This window comes from Dreissena polymorpha, chromosome 2 (assembly GCF_020536995.1).
Source record: "Dreissena polymorpha isolate Duluth1 chromosome 2, UMN_Dpol_1.0, whole genome shotgun sequence".
Classification (NCBI taxonomy): Eukaryota; Metazoa; Mollusca; class Bivalvia; order Myida; family Dreissenidae; genus Dreissena; species Dreissena polymorpha.
In genome coordinates this window covers 30335428-30352519 of record NC_068356.1, presented here as the reverse complement: position 1 = coordinate 30352519, position 17092 = coordinate 30335428, and the positions used below count along the sequence as shown (strand labels likewise).

The window sequence follows — 17092 nt, the reverse complement described above, 5'->3', positions numbered from 1 at the left end:
TCGCTAATGTATACAGCTTCACATGGGGTCTGCATGTATTCGGCTGCCTGAGCGCTGGTTGGCTGATGCGCTTACCAAGAAGACTTTGATTGACAGCTGGAGAAATCAATATTGGCCACTCGCTGTGAAATTCATTGAAAACAGTAGCTCTAAGGCGGAGTTAACGGTCTGAATAACCCGATTTGCTGTTGACATTTGTACGTGTTGTGTATTAGAAAATAGCGTACATGCGGATTATCAGACGTCCAAGGGACTTCCACCATTTGCATAATGGACGTACGACTGCTGTTTTCGGGCGTAATTTATGCCCGGACGTCCACTAACGGAAGCGCTGGTTATGGCCAATGTTAAAGTTTTTTTCCGGAAGGACGGACAGACTCACTGACTGACGGACAGTTCAACTGCTATATGCGACCCTATCAGGGGCATAATAAAAACAAGCATTTTGTATCTTGTTAAATCTATGATCCCAGACCACATCTGGCGTTGAAATTTTGGCTACTGCTATAAGCAACACGGATTTTTATGAGTTAACTTTATTTTTCGAAATATTTAACAAAAATACTAGTTGATTTTGAGCGTTTATGGGGCTTTAACAATAAACACACATTTGTAGGTCTTTAAATCATCTAAATCACTAAGGTCTCTTTTCTGGTTGCCATTGCATATTTGCAAACACTATATATATATAAACCTCCATTACAGATAACAATCAAAGTGAAAAAAAAAGCAAATTCGTTGAATTAATATCCCCTGCCAATATGCTTCTGGACACAAAAGTGTTATATTTGACACTGAAAAAAGCATTTTGTTCATTTCGTTCAAGATACAAAGGGCCATAACTCCGTTATTAACAGATGGTGTACAATGCCATTTAGCGTGCAACATTGAATTCAGATATTTTTTTGCTATGATGGGTAAATATTTATATGTATCATGCCTTCAATTCATACCTTATCTGTTCCATAGCACTGTTTAATGTGACATCTGTACCAGGTGTTATCTTCAGAAAATTTGCACCCATACACCTAAAATAAAAAAATATGCAGACATAACACCTTAACATAAAAGATTTACCTACATTAAATCATATCTAACACCAGGCACCATGACCAGCATTCTCGTCAGATTCACACAGGACAGTGTCTTTGCACTTTTGCAAGGTGAAACAAACTTTAGAGGGTACTCCATAAATACAGAATCATGATTATCATACACATGTCAATGTTCTTTTAAGTGATTTGTTTTAAGTCCTTTCTGTGATATTCTTAAACTAAAGGCATAAAGGCCCTGAGGTTCATACCCGAGACCCAATGAACTGTTCCAAGCTGATATTGTCTTACTATAGCCAAATAAGAAAAGCTGCCAACCCACCCCAGGAGACGTTTTGCAAAAGAACAAAACCATTGATAACATTGCAGTGATACCTTTCCAGGCTCTGGTGGCCCCTTAAGTGGGACAGCTGCAGGCCCAACCTGCCCCATCTGTTCAGTGATGCTGAATATGGTCTGTGTGTTCTCATCATTGACAATCTGCAGCCACAGAGTGATGGGGGACTCCACGTGGGTTATCAGCACAGTCTCTCTCTGCAAGCACAAGATGCCTTGAATGGGTTAAACATTTCCCACGCAGAATACAAGAGTCGTGTTTTGAGAAAACTGGGCATAATGCATGGTGTAAAGTGTCGTCCCAGATTGCTAATCAGGGACAACACTTTCCGCTTAAATTGGATTTTTGCTAAGAAGAGACTTCATTTAAACAAAAAATGTCATACAAGCGGAAAGTGTTGTCCCTGATTAGCCTGTGCGAACTGCACAGTCTAATCTGGGACGACACTTTACGCACATGCATTATGCCCAGTTTTCTCAGAACACGACTCATAAGTGAAAATGGCTATATGCAACCAGCATAAAACATGATGGCCACATGATGTTTGCTGCTCATTAGTTGCTTAAGTTTGAAAATGAAGCCTTTAAAACTTGGAATTCAATCAGAAGGTCTTGAATTTAATATATTAAATTTTTCTAAGGGACTAACAACGCATTTAAGTTCATATCTGAGTTGGAAAGGGTTAATGATGGTCAAGTGTTTTACATCTACAACTTGCTGATTTTCTTGATTAGTGTAGGTGAAATTTAAGGTGTTTTCTTCTTATCATACTATGTATAAACAAGAAACATAACGAACCAGGTTGTATTATTAAATCAATTTGAGTATTTTTTAAATCCCAGGCTAGGTCTGCATGTAAGTTACCTATATAAACAAGTGATGTGTTTGTGAAACACTATGTCCCCATATATATGACCTTTGACCTTGAAGGATGACCTTGACCTTTCACCACTCAAAATGTGCAGCTCCATGAGATACATATGCATGTCAAATATCAAGTTGCTAGCTTCAATATTGCAAAAGTGACATTAAATGAGCGATTTTGACCCATATATTTGACCTTTGAACTTGAAGGATGACCTTGACCTTTCACCACTCAAAATGTGCAGCTCCATGAGATACACATGCATACCAAATATCAAGTTGCTATCCTCAATATTGCAAAAGTTATGGCAAATGTTAAAGTTGGGGCAAACAAACAAACCAACAGACAGGGCAAAAACAATATGTCCCCCACTATAGTGGTGGGGGTGTAAAAATGTCAGTTAATGAGCAAGACAGGTTTCCTATTTTAAGTAACCTTGACATTGGTCTAACTGGTCCCAAATGCCATCCCAAGCTAACTCTTTATTCAAGCTACCAACAAATAAATTGCACTTCATACAGTTACCAAACGTAATCTTTAAATTGTGAAATTATCCTGCAATCTTCGTGCAGCAGACATCGCCATCTTGGAAAACAAAGGCAATTCACTCTAACACGGAGAAATATCTCTACGGGTAAGTTATTATTCAATTTATTAGCTAAGATGGTAGCTCAATATATGATTAAACCAATCAGCAAGCAGATCTAAAAATTTATTTGATTCATACTTTGTAAACTTAGAGAAATATATTACTTTGGGCCAGATATTTTTGGAAGTAAGATGATTTGTCTTACAAATGTTGTGCAACTTAACTAACAAGTAGACCATTTTAGCAGCCTTGCTACACCACTGAACAATTATTATGAAGCATCAAGATATTTTGTCACACATTGAAAGGACACCATAACATGAATACATTTTGTAGTCATTTACCAGTCCAAGTTACTTAACAAGTACATATCATGCAAATTGCAAAGAATGTAAAAACTACTTGATTTAATAACTGAAACACAATTATTTTTGTTAATGTGTAAGCTGGTTTACCAGTACAAATGCATAAACTTGTGCTAGTACCTGACAACCATCCTTCTTGAATAAGAGCATACGCCTTTCAGTGGAAACTCCAGAAACAAGGGCTGTTTGTAAAACATGCATGCCCCCCTATATGGGCTATAAGTTGTAGTAGCAGCCATTGTGTAAATACGTTTTTTGTCACTGGTGGTGGTGGTGGTGGTGGTAGCAGAAGAAATAGTAGTAGTAGTAGTAGTAGTAGTAGTAGTAGTAGTAGTAGTAGTAGTAGTAGTAGTAGTAGTAGAAGTAGTAGTAGTAGTAGTAGTAGTAGTAGTAGAGTAGTAGTAGAAGTAGTAGTAGTAGTAGCAGTAGTAGTAGTAGTAGTAGTAGTAGTAGTAGTAGTAGTAGTAGTAGTAGAAGTAGTAGTAGCAGCAGCAGCAGCAGCAGCAGCAGCAGCAGCAGTAGTAGCAGTAGTAGTAGTAGTAGTAGTAGTAGTAGTAGTAGTAGTAGTAGTAGTAGTAGTATTAGTAGTAGTAGTAGTAGTATGCATTACAAAAATGCAGTTAGCCTTACATTTGGTAAAATTTAAATATATAACAAGGGAGGCAAATCTGTAACAATTAATTTAAACTTATTGCATTTGTTTCCCCTGTAGTGTATTACCTCCCCTGTCCTGCTTATATTTATATTAATCAACAAAATTAAACATTAACACAATATTTAATATACAAAATATACAAAAAATCTCATATTCTGATAACATTTTCACTGATCCACTGTATTTTACTAAAAGGATGATGTTTCATTGGACTGATAATTATAGATTTAGGATTACAGACCAGTTGCTTCAGTAATATTGTTCAGAGTGTGCCCTGTTGGCCGCATATGCATTCTTGAATTATCATTAAAAAAAAACACTTTACTATTTCGAGTCACCGTGACCTTGACCTTTGACCTAGTGACCTCAAAATCAATAGGGGTCATCTGTGAGTCATGATCAATGTACCTATGAAGTTTCATGATTCTAGGCCCAAGCGTTCTTGAGTTATCGTATGACAACCACCTGGTGGACGGACCGACCGACAGACCGACATGAGCAAAGCAATATACCCCCTCTTCTTCGAAGGGGGGCATAATTAAATACATGCTCCTTGATTGATAGTCCAGCGCTATTTTGGTTCATAATATTACTCTATTTAGACTCTAAATCAGTTGTTAATTCTTCACAAGTTAAAAAGCACAAGTAATTGAGTAATTATCTACCTCTCTATCTTGTTCAGCAGTTGCACCTCCCCCGTCTAAAGATTCTGGAAAAGGAAAACAGTCTGCTTTACATAGTCTTACATGCCATTAGGAACAATACTGTAATTGCTTGAATATATAATACACATTTTTACAATAAGTACATTTATTTTTTTCACTGCGTCTAGTATACAGATACAAGCACATATCTCCAGGATTTTCCATCTTAAAACTAACATTTGTAACCACTTGATCTAAGTCACATTCAGCTACACAGATTTTTTCTCTCTCACCATTTCGAGATTGGGGCTGGGTACCTTTGGATTTGGAAAAAATGCGATGTTTTGACTACAATTGACGAATTAGTTATGTTGTTGTTTAGCTAACAAATGCTTCAAAATTTAGAATAAGTTTAAATATTTAAATCAACTGAGGTTCAACTTATAGAGCTGGATGGGAGATGATTTGTTTGGCTTGCAACCCTTTAATTGGAAATGTTCAGGTACCATTTGGAGAAAAATATATTCTTTTTAAATTTGGAATGGGGCTGGTACGGATTTTACAAAACCCACTTGCTGTATATATTTTCAACACGAAATATAATATTCTAATATCTTAATTGCATTCATGCTATGTGATTTTTTAAAAATAATTGTTTTTAATTGGTTTAAATGAGATATAATAACATAAGTTTCAATCAAATAAGATCAGGTGTCAAATCCAGCCATTGACTCATTTACAACTATTAATTATTTCGTTCACACACTGCTTCCCAAACATCAGCTGGCTTAATGAATATAGTAGTTAAGATAATGTTAGTTTGACTTTCAACTGGAAACTAAGGCCTAAAAAAACACATGTTTGTTTCCATTTACCCGACAGACTGTGTCAGTTTACCCCCTACTGCAATTTTTTTATATATAATTTTTTTAAGCGAGATTATATGATTTTCATATGTGTTAAATTGTAATATATTGAAAAAAAAAAAGTTACAATAACACAAAATAGGCAAGATAAATTATACATTGAAGACGAATTTCATAAAATGCAGCAAAGACAAATTAGCGCCCCGAGCAGATTGTGACGAAGATATTTCGTACATATTTTCCTAGAATAACCGAAGCATTTGTCTTTTTATTTGGATCAGAGTTATTGTTCGTGTGTAGTATGAATAGATATCGTTGCAGGAATTTAAAATGAATCATTAAAATAAATTTAAATTCACATCGTACATGCATGATTTACATGCTGGCGAAGTCGACTGTACAGACATTTTCAATTTCAGAATTAAATATCTGGCTTATTTCGCATTTTTTGACACATGTTCTTCTTAACTTTGATTTTAATTTATATTGAAATATGATTAATAAGTTTTTTACAATTTTTTTTATAAATTCATAAATATTTGACAAAATCGTTAACTTGCTTTTTACACTATTCGGCCGCGATTTAGACCGCAAACGGCCTGCAGTTTATACCATGCCATTATTATTGAAAATGGACGTCTGCACAAGCTTGGTGGCCGTAGAAATAGATAAATGCTGTCACAAAGCTGGAAAAAGGGAAATTGTCATTATCGGCCATGATAAAACGATAGCAGAAATATTCAGCACAGTCCATGAAGACGCCTCAGAATTCGAGGCAAGCTGTTCCGTAAGTAATGCAGGTTAAATTGCGTTCTTGGGCAATGCGATCAGTTTCATCTGCCGATCCATTGGAAAGTGAATGATTAAAGGCTCATCACGTACTTGTTTCCGTATGGATTATTTAATTTATTTCAACTAAATATTATTGAAATAGAACTGTAAATTATTAGTTTGATAACGCATTGAATTTTAGTGCTGGTCTGCAGCAACAACAGTGCAGTGTAACCCATAACTTTTGTCATGGGTTACACTTCACTGGTGCCCTGCACAACAGTACTGCAATCAACTCGATCTGTTTCTACTTGTTGATGCACTTAAAGATCAACGGACCCGATTAAAAAATCCTGAAATACACCAATATTATGCGAGATTATAACGTTTAAATGCATTTCCATATCATAATTCGATTAAAACCATCGTATTCAGCGAGTATACAGCCGATAACTATGCCGATTTTTCGCACTTCGTGATCGAGTCGACATTTTTGTTTCAACCGGAAGTGACGTATGAGTTAACCACTTGCTACGAGTTCATAACAAAGGAAACGGTATCAGCTTTTGTCTTTTTAAAGTTCGTCATATAACGTGTTTTTATTTTTCATAGTACACATCCACAGGACATCGCATCTTAACTGTTTAAGTATTTAATTATAATTTAATCAGGCAAATATAATTGACACATTGAAAAGATATAATTATTCCCTGAAACTGATCGACGTACGAATGCCAGTCCAAATTTACTAACCGTTCAAGTTCAACACTTCAACAACGTACTAGTTGAAATAAATAATGTTGATTTGAAATGAATAATTCTTACGTAAATGGTCGTGTCATTTAATACTAAATGACCGAGAATAGATGTTTTATTTATTTTGCTAGTATCCTGACATAGCCATTTTGTTGAAACCCGATGTGTTCCCTGCACACGATTTTTTATTTATGGTAAATTGATCTCATTTATGTCGACATTCACTTCAAAGTTTGAATGATCTCATTTCTGTTGTTTTTTAATAAATATTTTTTAATAATAAGTCTTGATTTTATATAAATATGACGCAATTGAATTTTTCTAAACTCTCCACGAGCGAGGTGACTTAATATTATTAATGAGAAATAGCATGTCAAACTTTTACTCTCGATGTTTTTGAAATGGAGAAAACATTCCAACACAACAATATATATGTAGCATACAAGTTTATTGCAACATCTAAAAATATAAATTACCACAGACACAACAACAGAACAACTTGTAACCTGACGACAAGTTTTAGAAAACTGGACGGAATAAGTAAATGAGCTTTACTAGCACAATGTTGCAATACAACTTGTCATGGAGTCATATTAAGTACCTTTAACAAAATGACTTCTAAAACATCTTTTACATACCAATACTATCACACAAAAAACACTACATGGTCCCAACATTTAAAAATAAAGGTGTTGACATTAACATTTTTATACTAACAGTATAGCACACAATGGGAAAACTATTATTACAGCATATTTGTCAAAATAATACATTCACATTTTTCAAAAAAATAATTGTAGTTGCTATGTTAATTTGAAACAATACGTGATCAGTGCTTCAGCTAGGTTCTAATTTGTCAAAAGGGCACATTCGTAGACATTGGCATATAAAACTTGGGGCATATCATGTTTTCACGTCGAGTCTGCACAGTCTTATCAGGGACACAGGCTAATATGGGACGAGATATTTTGCGCACGCTTTGTCCCATCTTTCCAGCGCGAGGATTTTTTAAATTAATTACAAACATATATGGCACAGGCTAATCTGGGATGACACCTTACGCACGTACACTAAACCCAGCTGGAGCAATACATGACAAATGGCATGCCAAGTTGTTTCCAATTACTGTAATTAATTAAACCTAGAGCGGTGCAACTGCACTGCTTCATTCTTTAAAATTTTCTTCGCAGATGATGCTAATGGTGGTGGAGAGAACAGAATGGAAGAAGATGCCTGCTTAGCAATCCGGGTGCTCTTGAACTGTTGTTTTAATTGCAGCAATTCAACCATGAGCTCTGTGACATAATCTGAAAAAAGCATCAACAATTTATTTTTTACTACTTGGTTAAACTATGCACATTGAACAAATAAATAAAAATACACATATTATGCATAAAAAACAACAACAACAGTCAACTTAGTCAGTTTCACTGTTAGGTTTTTGTATATTATATATTAGAATGCCAATTTTCTATTTTGCTTAGAAGGACCATTACCATAATTGCAGGCCTCTTTGACAGGTTTCACGACATGGTGTCCCGCCTTGTACTTTGGATACGAAATCCTGTAGCGCTTTTCGCCGTTCTTCTTCTCTGCATGTTTCCTGTGCGCATTAGAAACGGAATGCAGGGCTGCCAGATGCAATCTGGATTACAAAAAATAGCCTTTAATCACAAATTATATCAACAATTACTATTTCATATAACAACAAGGCTTGTCACCATAGGATGACATATGCCCCCTTTTTCCAAATTTGTCTAAACCTAAACGCAAAGTGTTTTTCCACATTTTTCGAAACCTAAACGCAAAGTGTGACGGAATTTCAGACAGACAGTGCGATCACTATATGCCCACCTTCACGGGCATAAAAAGGAACTAAAATCATTTTCACAACTAATGCATATTTATTATGGACATATGCTCATGGGCACTTGATGGTTTATGAACTGCAAATGACAATGTTTATTAGTCAACTAGGATATTAATTTTACTCGAATTAAAGATCATATTTTTGGTTGTTAGAATTTCCGCAACCAATGCCGAATGTAAAAAAACCCAAACCGCATCATAATCAAATGTTGTTCTCATTAAACTTGCACAAATATTTATCAATCGTGTAGGAAATAAACTAATTTTTGCCTTAAAGTTGAAGTTTTATAAATTATTACCACTGGACTATGAAAGACAAAAACAACATGCCTGCGCTAGCTCTTCTGTAGATATAATATTAATCGATCACAATTCATACCTCTGTTTCATTGCTGCGTATGAAAAGCAGACAAATTTTGGCGCAAATTGGCAGACCACCTTGTGTTGAGCCTCCAGCATCGAGGTCTGTTCAGCTGGTGACAGCATGCGAATGTCAGAGAGAAGACGCTTGCTTCCGATGACCAACAGTAATTCCTTGTGCGCCTTCGAGCCTAAAGACAAGTAATAGTCCAACTTTCATGGCAACACATGTCATTGAACAAAATTTCATAATCATTTCATTTACATTAATCGGATGTTAAATATATAATCCGATAAATGTAAATGAAACAAGGGTTGTTTGTAAAACATACATGCCCCCCATATGGGCTGTCCGTTGTAGTGGCAGCCATTGTGTGAATACGTTTTTTGTCACTGTGACCTTGACCTTTGACCTAGTGACCTGAAAATCAATAGGGGTCATCTGCGAGTCACGATCAATGTACCTATAAAGTGTCATGATCCTAGGCAAAAGCGTTCTTGAGTTATCATCCGAAAATCATTTAACTATTTCGGGTCACCGTGACCTTGACCTTTGACCTTGTGACCTCAAAATCAATAGGGGGTCATCTGCGAGTCATGATCAATCTACCTATGACGTTTCATGATCCTAGGCATATGTGTCCTTGAGTTATCATCCGAAAACCATTTTACTATTTCGGGTCACCATAACCTTGACCTTTGACCTAGTGACCTCAAAATCAATAGGGGTCATCTGCGAGTCGTTATCAATCTACCCATTAAGTTTCATGATCCTAGGCGTATGCGTTCTTGAGTTATCATCTGGAAACCATTTTACTATTTGGGGTCACCGTGACCTTGACCTTTGACCTAGTGACCTCAAAATCAATAGGTGTCAACTGCAAGTCATGATGTGTTCTAAAAACACTGTATTATGTGAATTGAGAATAAGACATCAAACAGGGAATGGACACCATTTTGGTGATTTTCTCAAACAAAACTATTCATTTCATGATCTACATTTATTTTTGCAATATAGTATTAGTATCTTTAATTAAAGCTTTATACCGGTAAGCAATTTTCCATGACAATTTCATTAAAAATGGTTGTTGTTTTTTTTTCATTTTAACTGTATTTTAAAACTGTGTCCATGCGCAGCATTATAGCTCATTTCATGAGGATTTGTTTTTTAATTAATAAAAAAATCAAGTTTTGAAGAAATCTATTTAAATGATGCCAGTATTTATGCAAGTATCTGTTTTAAATATAATTTGTCAAACTAAATAAATACAATATATAAAAAAAATATCCCAATTAAAATAATACAGTGTTTAAATTAAAAGAAAGCATAAAGACAAGAGACAAGAATAAAAGTGTAGATTGTTGTTCTTAATTAAAATGTTATTTATATTTTTTGCTGTTGTTCAAAATTAAAATGTTATTTATATTTTTTGCAATTTATTTCCTATTCTATTTATAAATACTGTTCTATCTACTAGTGCAGTATGTTGTATATGTAGTTGTTATGATTACTGCAGTCTGATAATCTGCTTGTTTTATTACTGTCTGTGCCAAATACAATTGATAACAGTAGATCACTGATAACAATACTTGACTTTACAGAAACAAAGAGGACCATCTATTTTATGACACCAGCTTGATTTATGGCAGCTGTAGGGTGGTAATACACCACATTCTGCCAACTTGGTGCCTTGTTGGCATGGTGATTTGCAAAAATTCAGCTAGTTTAGTGACCAACTTATTTTGTACAGAAACCACCTAATTGAAGCAACTTTATAAATAAAATATAAAAATGATAACCCGAAAAAAGCTTATTTAATTTTACACATATTATAATGCTGTCATTTATTTTCTACAAGATTTGTAACACAAAATTGTAAAATAAAGTAAACTTTGTATTCATAATAGTAAAACTACATGTTTTTCTTTTTTCCACTTCAGAAATTAATCAAACAACACATCTTTAGTACATTGAATGCTATAATGAAATCTCAAAATGGCTAAAGCCCATAAGGAGCAAAATGAGTTTATTACACTGAAAACTGTTTCCAATGCAATTAATGCATGTAACAATATTAATTTGAAAATATAACATTTATTCAGTCTTAAATTATAAGCCAGACATCCCGGGTCTGGTAAGATGTTATTTGGGCTTCTAGAAATTAATAATTTATATAGTCAGGCTATTGGATTTTTCTCCTGTTTCTAATATTGAACAATGATTTTGGCTAAATATATTACCCTGAAGACTGAAATTGAACTGTTATTTAAATTATCATGGCACTACCAGTAGCCTAAATAGCCATCAGCTACTAAGTACTAGAATCAGTTGCTGTTCAATTTATGAAAACACAAAAAAATCAAGATGCATTTTATGATTCACACTACATGAAGAATAAATGGTATATAAATAATAAAACACCTGTCGGCTACTAATTCAAATTTCTTTTTTATTCTTTTAACAGTTAAATGGCACACTATTTCTAACTTATCATCTCTTTTTCTAAACCAGCATTAATACATTATTGGAAGTCTGAATGTATTTACTAAAAAGTCCTTGCGTTTTCACATTTTAAACAATAAAAAGATAAGCAACACATTATTAATTGAATTTTTGGTAAATAGGTAGAAAATATGGCTTGTTAGCAACTGCTTTACATTAGAACTTGAGCTAAATTAACCGTGGTGGAAAACAGTAAGAGGTCACGGTGGCGTAGTGGATGCGGTGTCCGTCTAGCGATCGGGAGTTCCTGGGTTCGCTCCCTACTCAGGGAGCTTTCTCATTATCTCCTCCATAGACACCAAGTACTGGTTCTTCCCAGGAAATGGACTCAACAGTGTCCACTGCTTGAAATGCTAATTGTGTCGACTAGCAGTATATTTAGAAAGAAACACATTTGTATTAAGATCGAAATGTGTCGATTTCAAACTGATGCCTGTCAAAACACTTACAATAAATAATTAGATCTTGCCGTACTGCCAAAGTCAGTTTGGTTACTAGCTGCCAACTATTCTAACTACATACAATGATTTTTAATTCAAAAGTATTTTTTACATAGTCAGTGTTTGAGCTTTTTGAAATAACATAGAACTTGTGGTATTAAGATGCATATCTGATCATTGACCTTATTAATTAAGTTCTTACCGTTTTGCGATTTCTCTTGGCAAAAGCACCATAGTTGTCACGTTTCTGTTTGGGGGCTCCTAACTCGTCTGGCCTTAGGGCTTTCGGCTGTAATGCCTTTAAGTTGTCCGTGTCAGGGAACAAAGTTGGCACTGCATCAGGATGCAGCGACAGTCTCATCCCAAAGCCCGCACTCGCCATCACACTCGGGGGGGGGGGGGGGGGGGGGGGGGGGGGGGGGGGGGGGGGGGGGGGGGGGGGGGTGGACAAAGCACTTATCCTCAAAATGTTTTATGCAGAGTTTTGCATATTTGCTTGGCGTAAAGTCCACCACCTTTCCGTCGATAATCCTTCGTGAATTCACGACTAGAATCCATTTCCGCTTCATACTTTCGTCCTTTGAGAAGCCGAAGAATCCTTTCTTCTCCGTTTGCTTTTCAGAACGAGCATTGCAGCCAAACGCTGCACAATGAACCATCTTATAAATCAGTAAATCCTCAATGTCATGTAAAAGTTCGACTCGTAATCAACACAAAAGAGATTATAAATTAAGTATATGCAAGTGAATGATCAACACAGTCTTGTAATCCTTGAAGTTTTGAGGGAAATTTGCATGCTTCAGTGCATACTGTACATAACATGGGAATATTCGTCTGCGCAGTGGTGCACACATACGTCATCGGGGTAAAATAGCGGCGGAAATTGCCGAACGCGTTACGGAAATTCCCGATCATCAAAATCATCGTTTTTTTAGCTCTAACTTTATTTTTTAATTTTATTTTTTTACTTTGTTGTTATAATATAATATTACTTTATAAAATATGAACAGTTAAGCAGATTTCTTCTGTTGACCTTTAAATCAGCTGAAACATTAGTTTGATCTGTGAAATTTTTAGATTTGAGATATTTAATATAAGAACTAGAGCTATTTATTGGTGGTTTCATTGTGGATGGGCAAAAACTTTGATAGCCTGGACCCCATCTCTAAAATATAATGTGAAACTTGTTCAATAATTTAAAACTTGAGCTTTGTCACAGACGTGACGTATACCCTCACATGCCGCATTGACACAGACCATTGTGCATGCTGTCTGCACAAAACAAGAGAATCTAATTTATGGCAATTTTTAAGAATTATTATGCCATTATCATTTATTGACCTTTGAACTCTTGAATTCTTTCGCATGACACACCGTCCAATGACAGTGAACAAAATTAATGAGTTATTTAAAAATCTCACAATGAATGACATAGTTATGGCCTGGACAAGCTCATTTATGGCCATTTTTGACTTTTGAACTCCAAGTGTGACCTTGGCCTTGGAGATATTGACGTGATTCTTTGGCATGACACATCGTCCAATGATTGTGAACAATTGTACCTTCTTGAAAGCGGACGTTCGTCGAGAGACATAGCGTCCGAGTTTGGTGTCGATAGGACCCAAATTCAAAATGTGGCGAAACGTAAGAGGGACATTATGGAAGAATATGAATGTGGGAACCCAGAGGCTAAACGTGTTAAAGTCTGTATGTCCTACGGCAAAATTGATGATTTGTGTTACAGATGGTTTCTGGACGCAACATCCAGACAAATCAATGTCAGTGGGCCACTTATTCAGAAAAAGGCCATGAAATTCGCGAGCGATCTTGGACTTACTGAATTTAAAGGGTCTGGTGGCTGGTTGGACTCTTTTAAAGAGACACAACATTGTTATCAAAAAGCAAAGTGGTCAACGTGCCTCAGTGAACGTTGACATTGTGAAAAACTGGAAAAGCAAAATCAAGAGTGTTTGCAAAGAATATGCCCAGAGTGATATCTTTAATATAGACAAGACCGGGTTGTTCTTTCGTGATACAACTAAGACAACCTACTTCAAGAAGGGGGAAGATTGTGCTGGAGGTAAACGATCCAAAGAACGAATAACCATCGCTCTTTGTGCATCAATGACAGGAGAAAAACTGCCCCCTCTGGTCATCGGAAAGTCCCTGAAACCTAGATGCTTCAAATCCCTCGACCCTGCCAAACTTCCTGTTCGCTACTATGCGAATAAGAAAGCATGGATGACGTCAAAACTCATGGAGGATTGGTTAAGTCAAATTGACAGCCTGATGAAAAGAAAAAAGAGACATATCCTCCTCTTCTTAGACCACGCGCCATCCCATCCAAACATCCAACTTACCAACATTAAGCTTCAGTTCTTCCCACCCAACACAACCTTGTTATGTCAACCCATGGACCAGGGCCAAAACCGGTCCCCAGATCCTGAAAGAGATCACCGTGCTCCAGGCCATCAACTGGATTACTCGTGCCTGGGAGGAAACTCAACCGTCCACAATCCTGAAGTGTTTCAAGGGTGCTGGATTTTCGGTTTTGTGTGATGATCAAAATGTGGAAAGTAGTGAAACCAGTGATCAAAATGTGGAACATCGTGTTGATGAAGATGATTTCCAATTGTCCATGGTGAAATCAGCTAGGGAACTGTTCGACTGTGATGTAGGCGAGTTAGTAGACATTGACTCACAGTTTTCAACCTGCGACTCTGACATGACTCTATAGGATAAGCCGGCAACTGAACTTTTAAATCGGGATGGTGACCACAGTGACCACAGTGAGGACGAAAAAGAGCAGTGTGTCTGTGTGAGTAGACCAGTGTCTTTGGATGATGCTATGAGTACATTCACAAACTGAAGGAGTTTGCGTTGCAATATGGAAGCGAGGGCATGCTTAAGATTGCTATGGACTATGAAGAGTTTTTAGTGGACATGCGTGTTACAAAACAACCAAACAAACTTCTATAAAAGATTTCTTTGTGTAGAAAATGTTCTAAAAAAAACGTGTTAGGAACTTGGACAGAGAAGAAAAGCTTGTCATAACAACTTTTAAATATCACTTTATCCTTTTTTTAACACCCAATATAACTTTTTTGTTTAAGTGCATATGTGCAGTACAAAGTATAAAGTATATACATTTGTCATAACTGTGCTATAAACTAAATGTGTTTCTTTATATTACAGTGCATGCATATACATTTGTCATAAATGTGCTATATATTAAATGTGCTTCTTTATATTGGAATTAAAAGAATAAAACAGGATTGGATACCTTTTAATTTTGCTTAGCTGACCGTCAATTTTCTTAAATTGTGCTAAGCAGCCAACCTGTCGTATGCAGCCAGTTTGGGTATGTCCCTTCACTGGCTGCTTACCACAGGTTTGACCGCAATTTTAAAATGTCACAATGAATGACATAGTTATGGTCCGGACAAGATCATTTATGGCCATTTTTGACCTTTGAACTCACATGTTGACCTTGATGTTGCAGATATCTACGTAATTCTTTCGCATGACACACTGTCCATTAACGGTGAACAAATGTGGCAAATGATTTTAAAATCTCACAATGAACGACATAGTTATTATCTGACAAGCTCATTTATTGCAATTGTAGGCCTTTGAACTCAAAGTGTGATCTTGACCTTGGAGATGTTGACATAATTCTTTCTCGCAACACACAATGATGGTGAACAAATGTGCCAAATGATTTTAAAACATTTTTTTTAAATAAAATTCATTTTAATTATTAAATACTTACCTGTTATCGTATGCTTATACTTTCCAAGGGGAAATAACTCATCGGGAATTTTAACTGGGAATCCGCCACCTCAATACCGTAATACAGGCCAGGTTAAACATAGTGCAATGCAACCTAGCCAAAAATCGGTAACCAACCCTCAATATTCTTTCAATATATATACAAAAATATTAATCGAATAGCGGGGTGGGAGGTGGGACTTACCGATAACAGGTAAGTATTTAATAATTAAAATGAATTTTATTTAAAAAATTTGTTTTAATGTCATAAATACTGACCTGTTATCGTATGCTGATTTTGCAGCTGCGGTGGGAAGGTTCGTATATATTTTCCCAACACAGTAGAACCCATAAACAGGGTTATCAGCTAATGATATCAAGTAATCTTCGTTAAAACGGTATTAATTATGACTTCTCGGACAGAGTAATATGTCTATGTCGTAAAGAAGACACTACCGTTAGTGAAACCACAACAAGCCCAAACGTATACAAATGGTATTGTTGGCACTTCAGAAAACGAAGATAAAAAGATGACAAGGTGGTCGGATTCCTCCAGTAAACAGCTTAGAGCACGTCAAAAAGTGGGGTGTGATTAATATATGCCCACAAAACAGACAGAGCTCTTAATTCATGCGGTCAGATCCTAAAAAGGAATGAATCCTTAGATAGGATAAGATTAACTTTCCTTAGTCGAGGTCTAACCCCGAGAAATAGAAGCCACAGACACATCTCCCCCCCCTTTTTTGGGGAAATGAAGAGTGTTTTTGAGAACCTCGAATGGACTTCTGACTAACACTGCTGAGATAAAACTTCAAAGCCCTGATTGCCCAAAGAAGTTTATCCTCATCTTCATGACTACCAGTTTAAGAAAACTTGGAAACTTGAAGGTAGAAGCCATATAGAGGACTTGATATTAAGCAAGGAATCCTGGCTGACACAACAAAGTGAAAACGACAATAGATCCAACTGGAATTGGTCGTATTCAACAGAAAAAGCATGAATTTCACTTCTCCGTATGGTAAAAGCCATAATAAGAAGGAAAACCGTCTTAAAATTATATTGGAACTGTTAATAAGCCTGATGAAAAAGGTTCATAGGGAGCTCATTAAGCATCCCAACATGTTACACAAGTCAAAACCGCTTAAGAAGGTAAAGGAACGAAAAACATAGTGTTGACGTTCCATAGTTTGGATCAGTTCCAAAATAGGTAAGACAGCACAGAGTTGCGATGACTTACACAAAACAAGGT

The 17092-nt window shown here is 36.0% G+C and overlaps 2 protein-coding genes across 4 annotated transcripts in view; both read right to left on the bottom strand.

Moving 5' to 3' along the window:
- Positions 1-17092, bottom strand: part of LOC127866387 (serine/threonine-protein kinase 31-like) — a 103940-nt gene that overhangs the window by 55709 nt on the left and 31139 nt on the right. For all 3 annotated transcript variants that reach the window (XM_052406878.1, XM_052406876.1, XM_052406877.1), the window contains 3 exons: positions 4529-4572; positions 1428-1586; positions 954-1028 (listed from right to left, as the gene is read on the bottom strand). In XM_052406878.1, coding sequence (XP_052262838.1) covers positions 954-1028; positions 1428-1586; positions 4529-4572 — 278 coding nt within the window. The remainder of the gene's footprint in view (positions 1-953; positions 1029-1427; positions 1587-4528; positions 4573-17092) is intronic.
- LOC127866442 (uncharacterized) lies at positions 7332-12457 on the bottom strand. Its single transcript, XM_052406970.1, has 4 exons — positions 12275-12457; positions 9149-9320; positions 8397-8545; positions 7332-8207 (listed from the first exon to the last, which is right to left on the bottom strand). The coding sequence occupies exons 2-4, from the start codon at positions 9253-9255 to the stop codon at positions 8032-8034; spliced, it is 432 nt and encodes a 143-aa protein (XP_052262930.1). The 5' UTR covers positions 9256-9320; positions 12275-12457; the 3' UTR covers positions 7332-8031.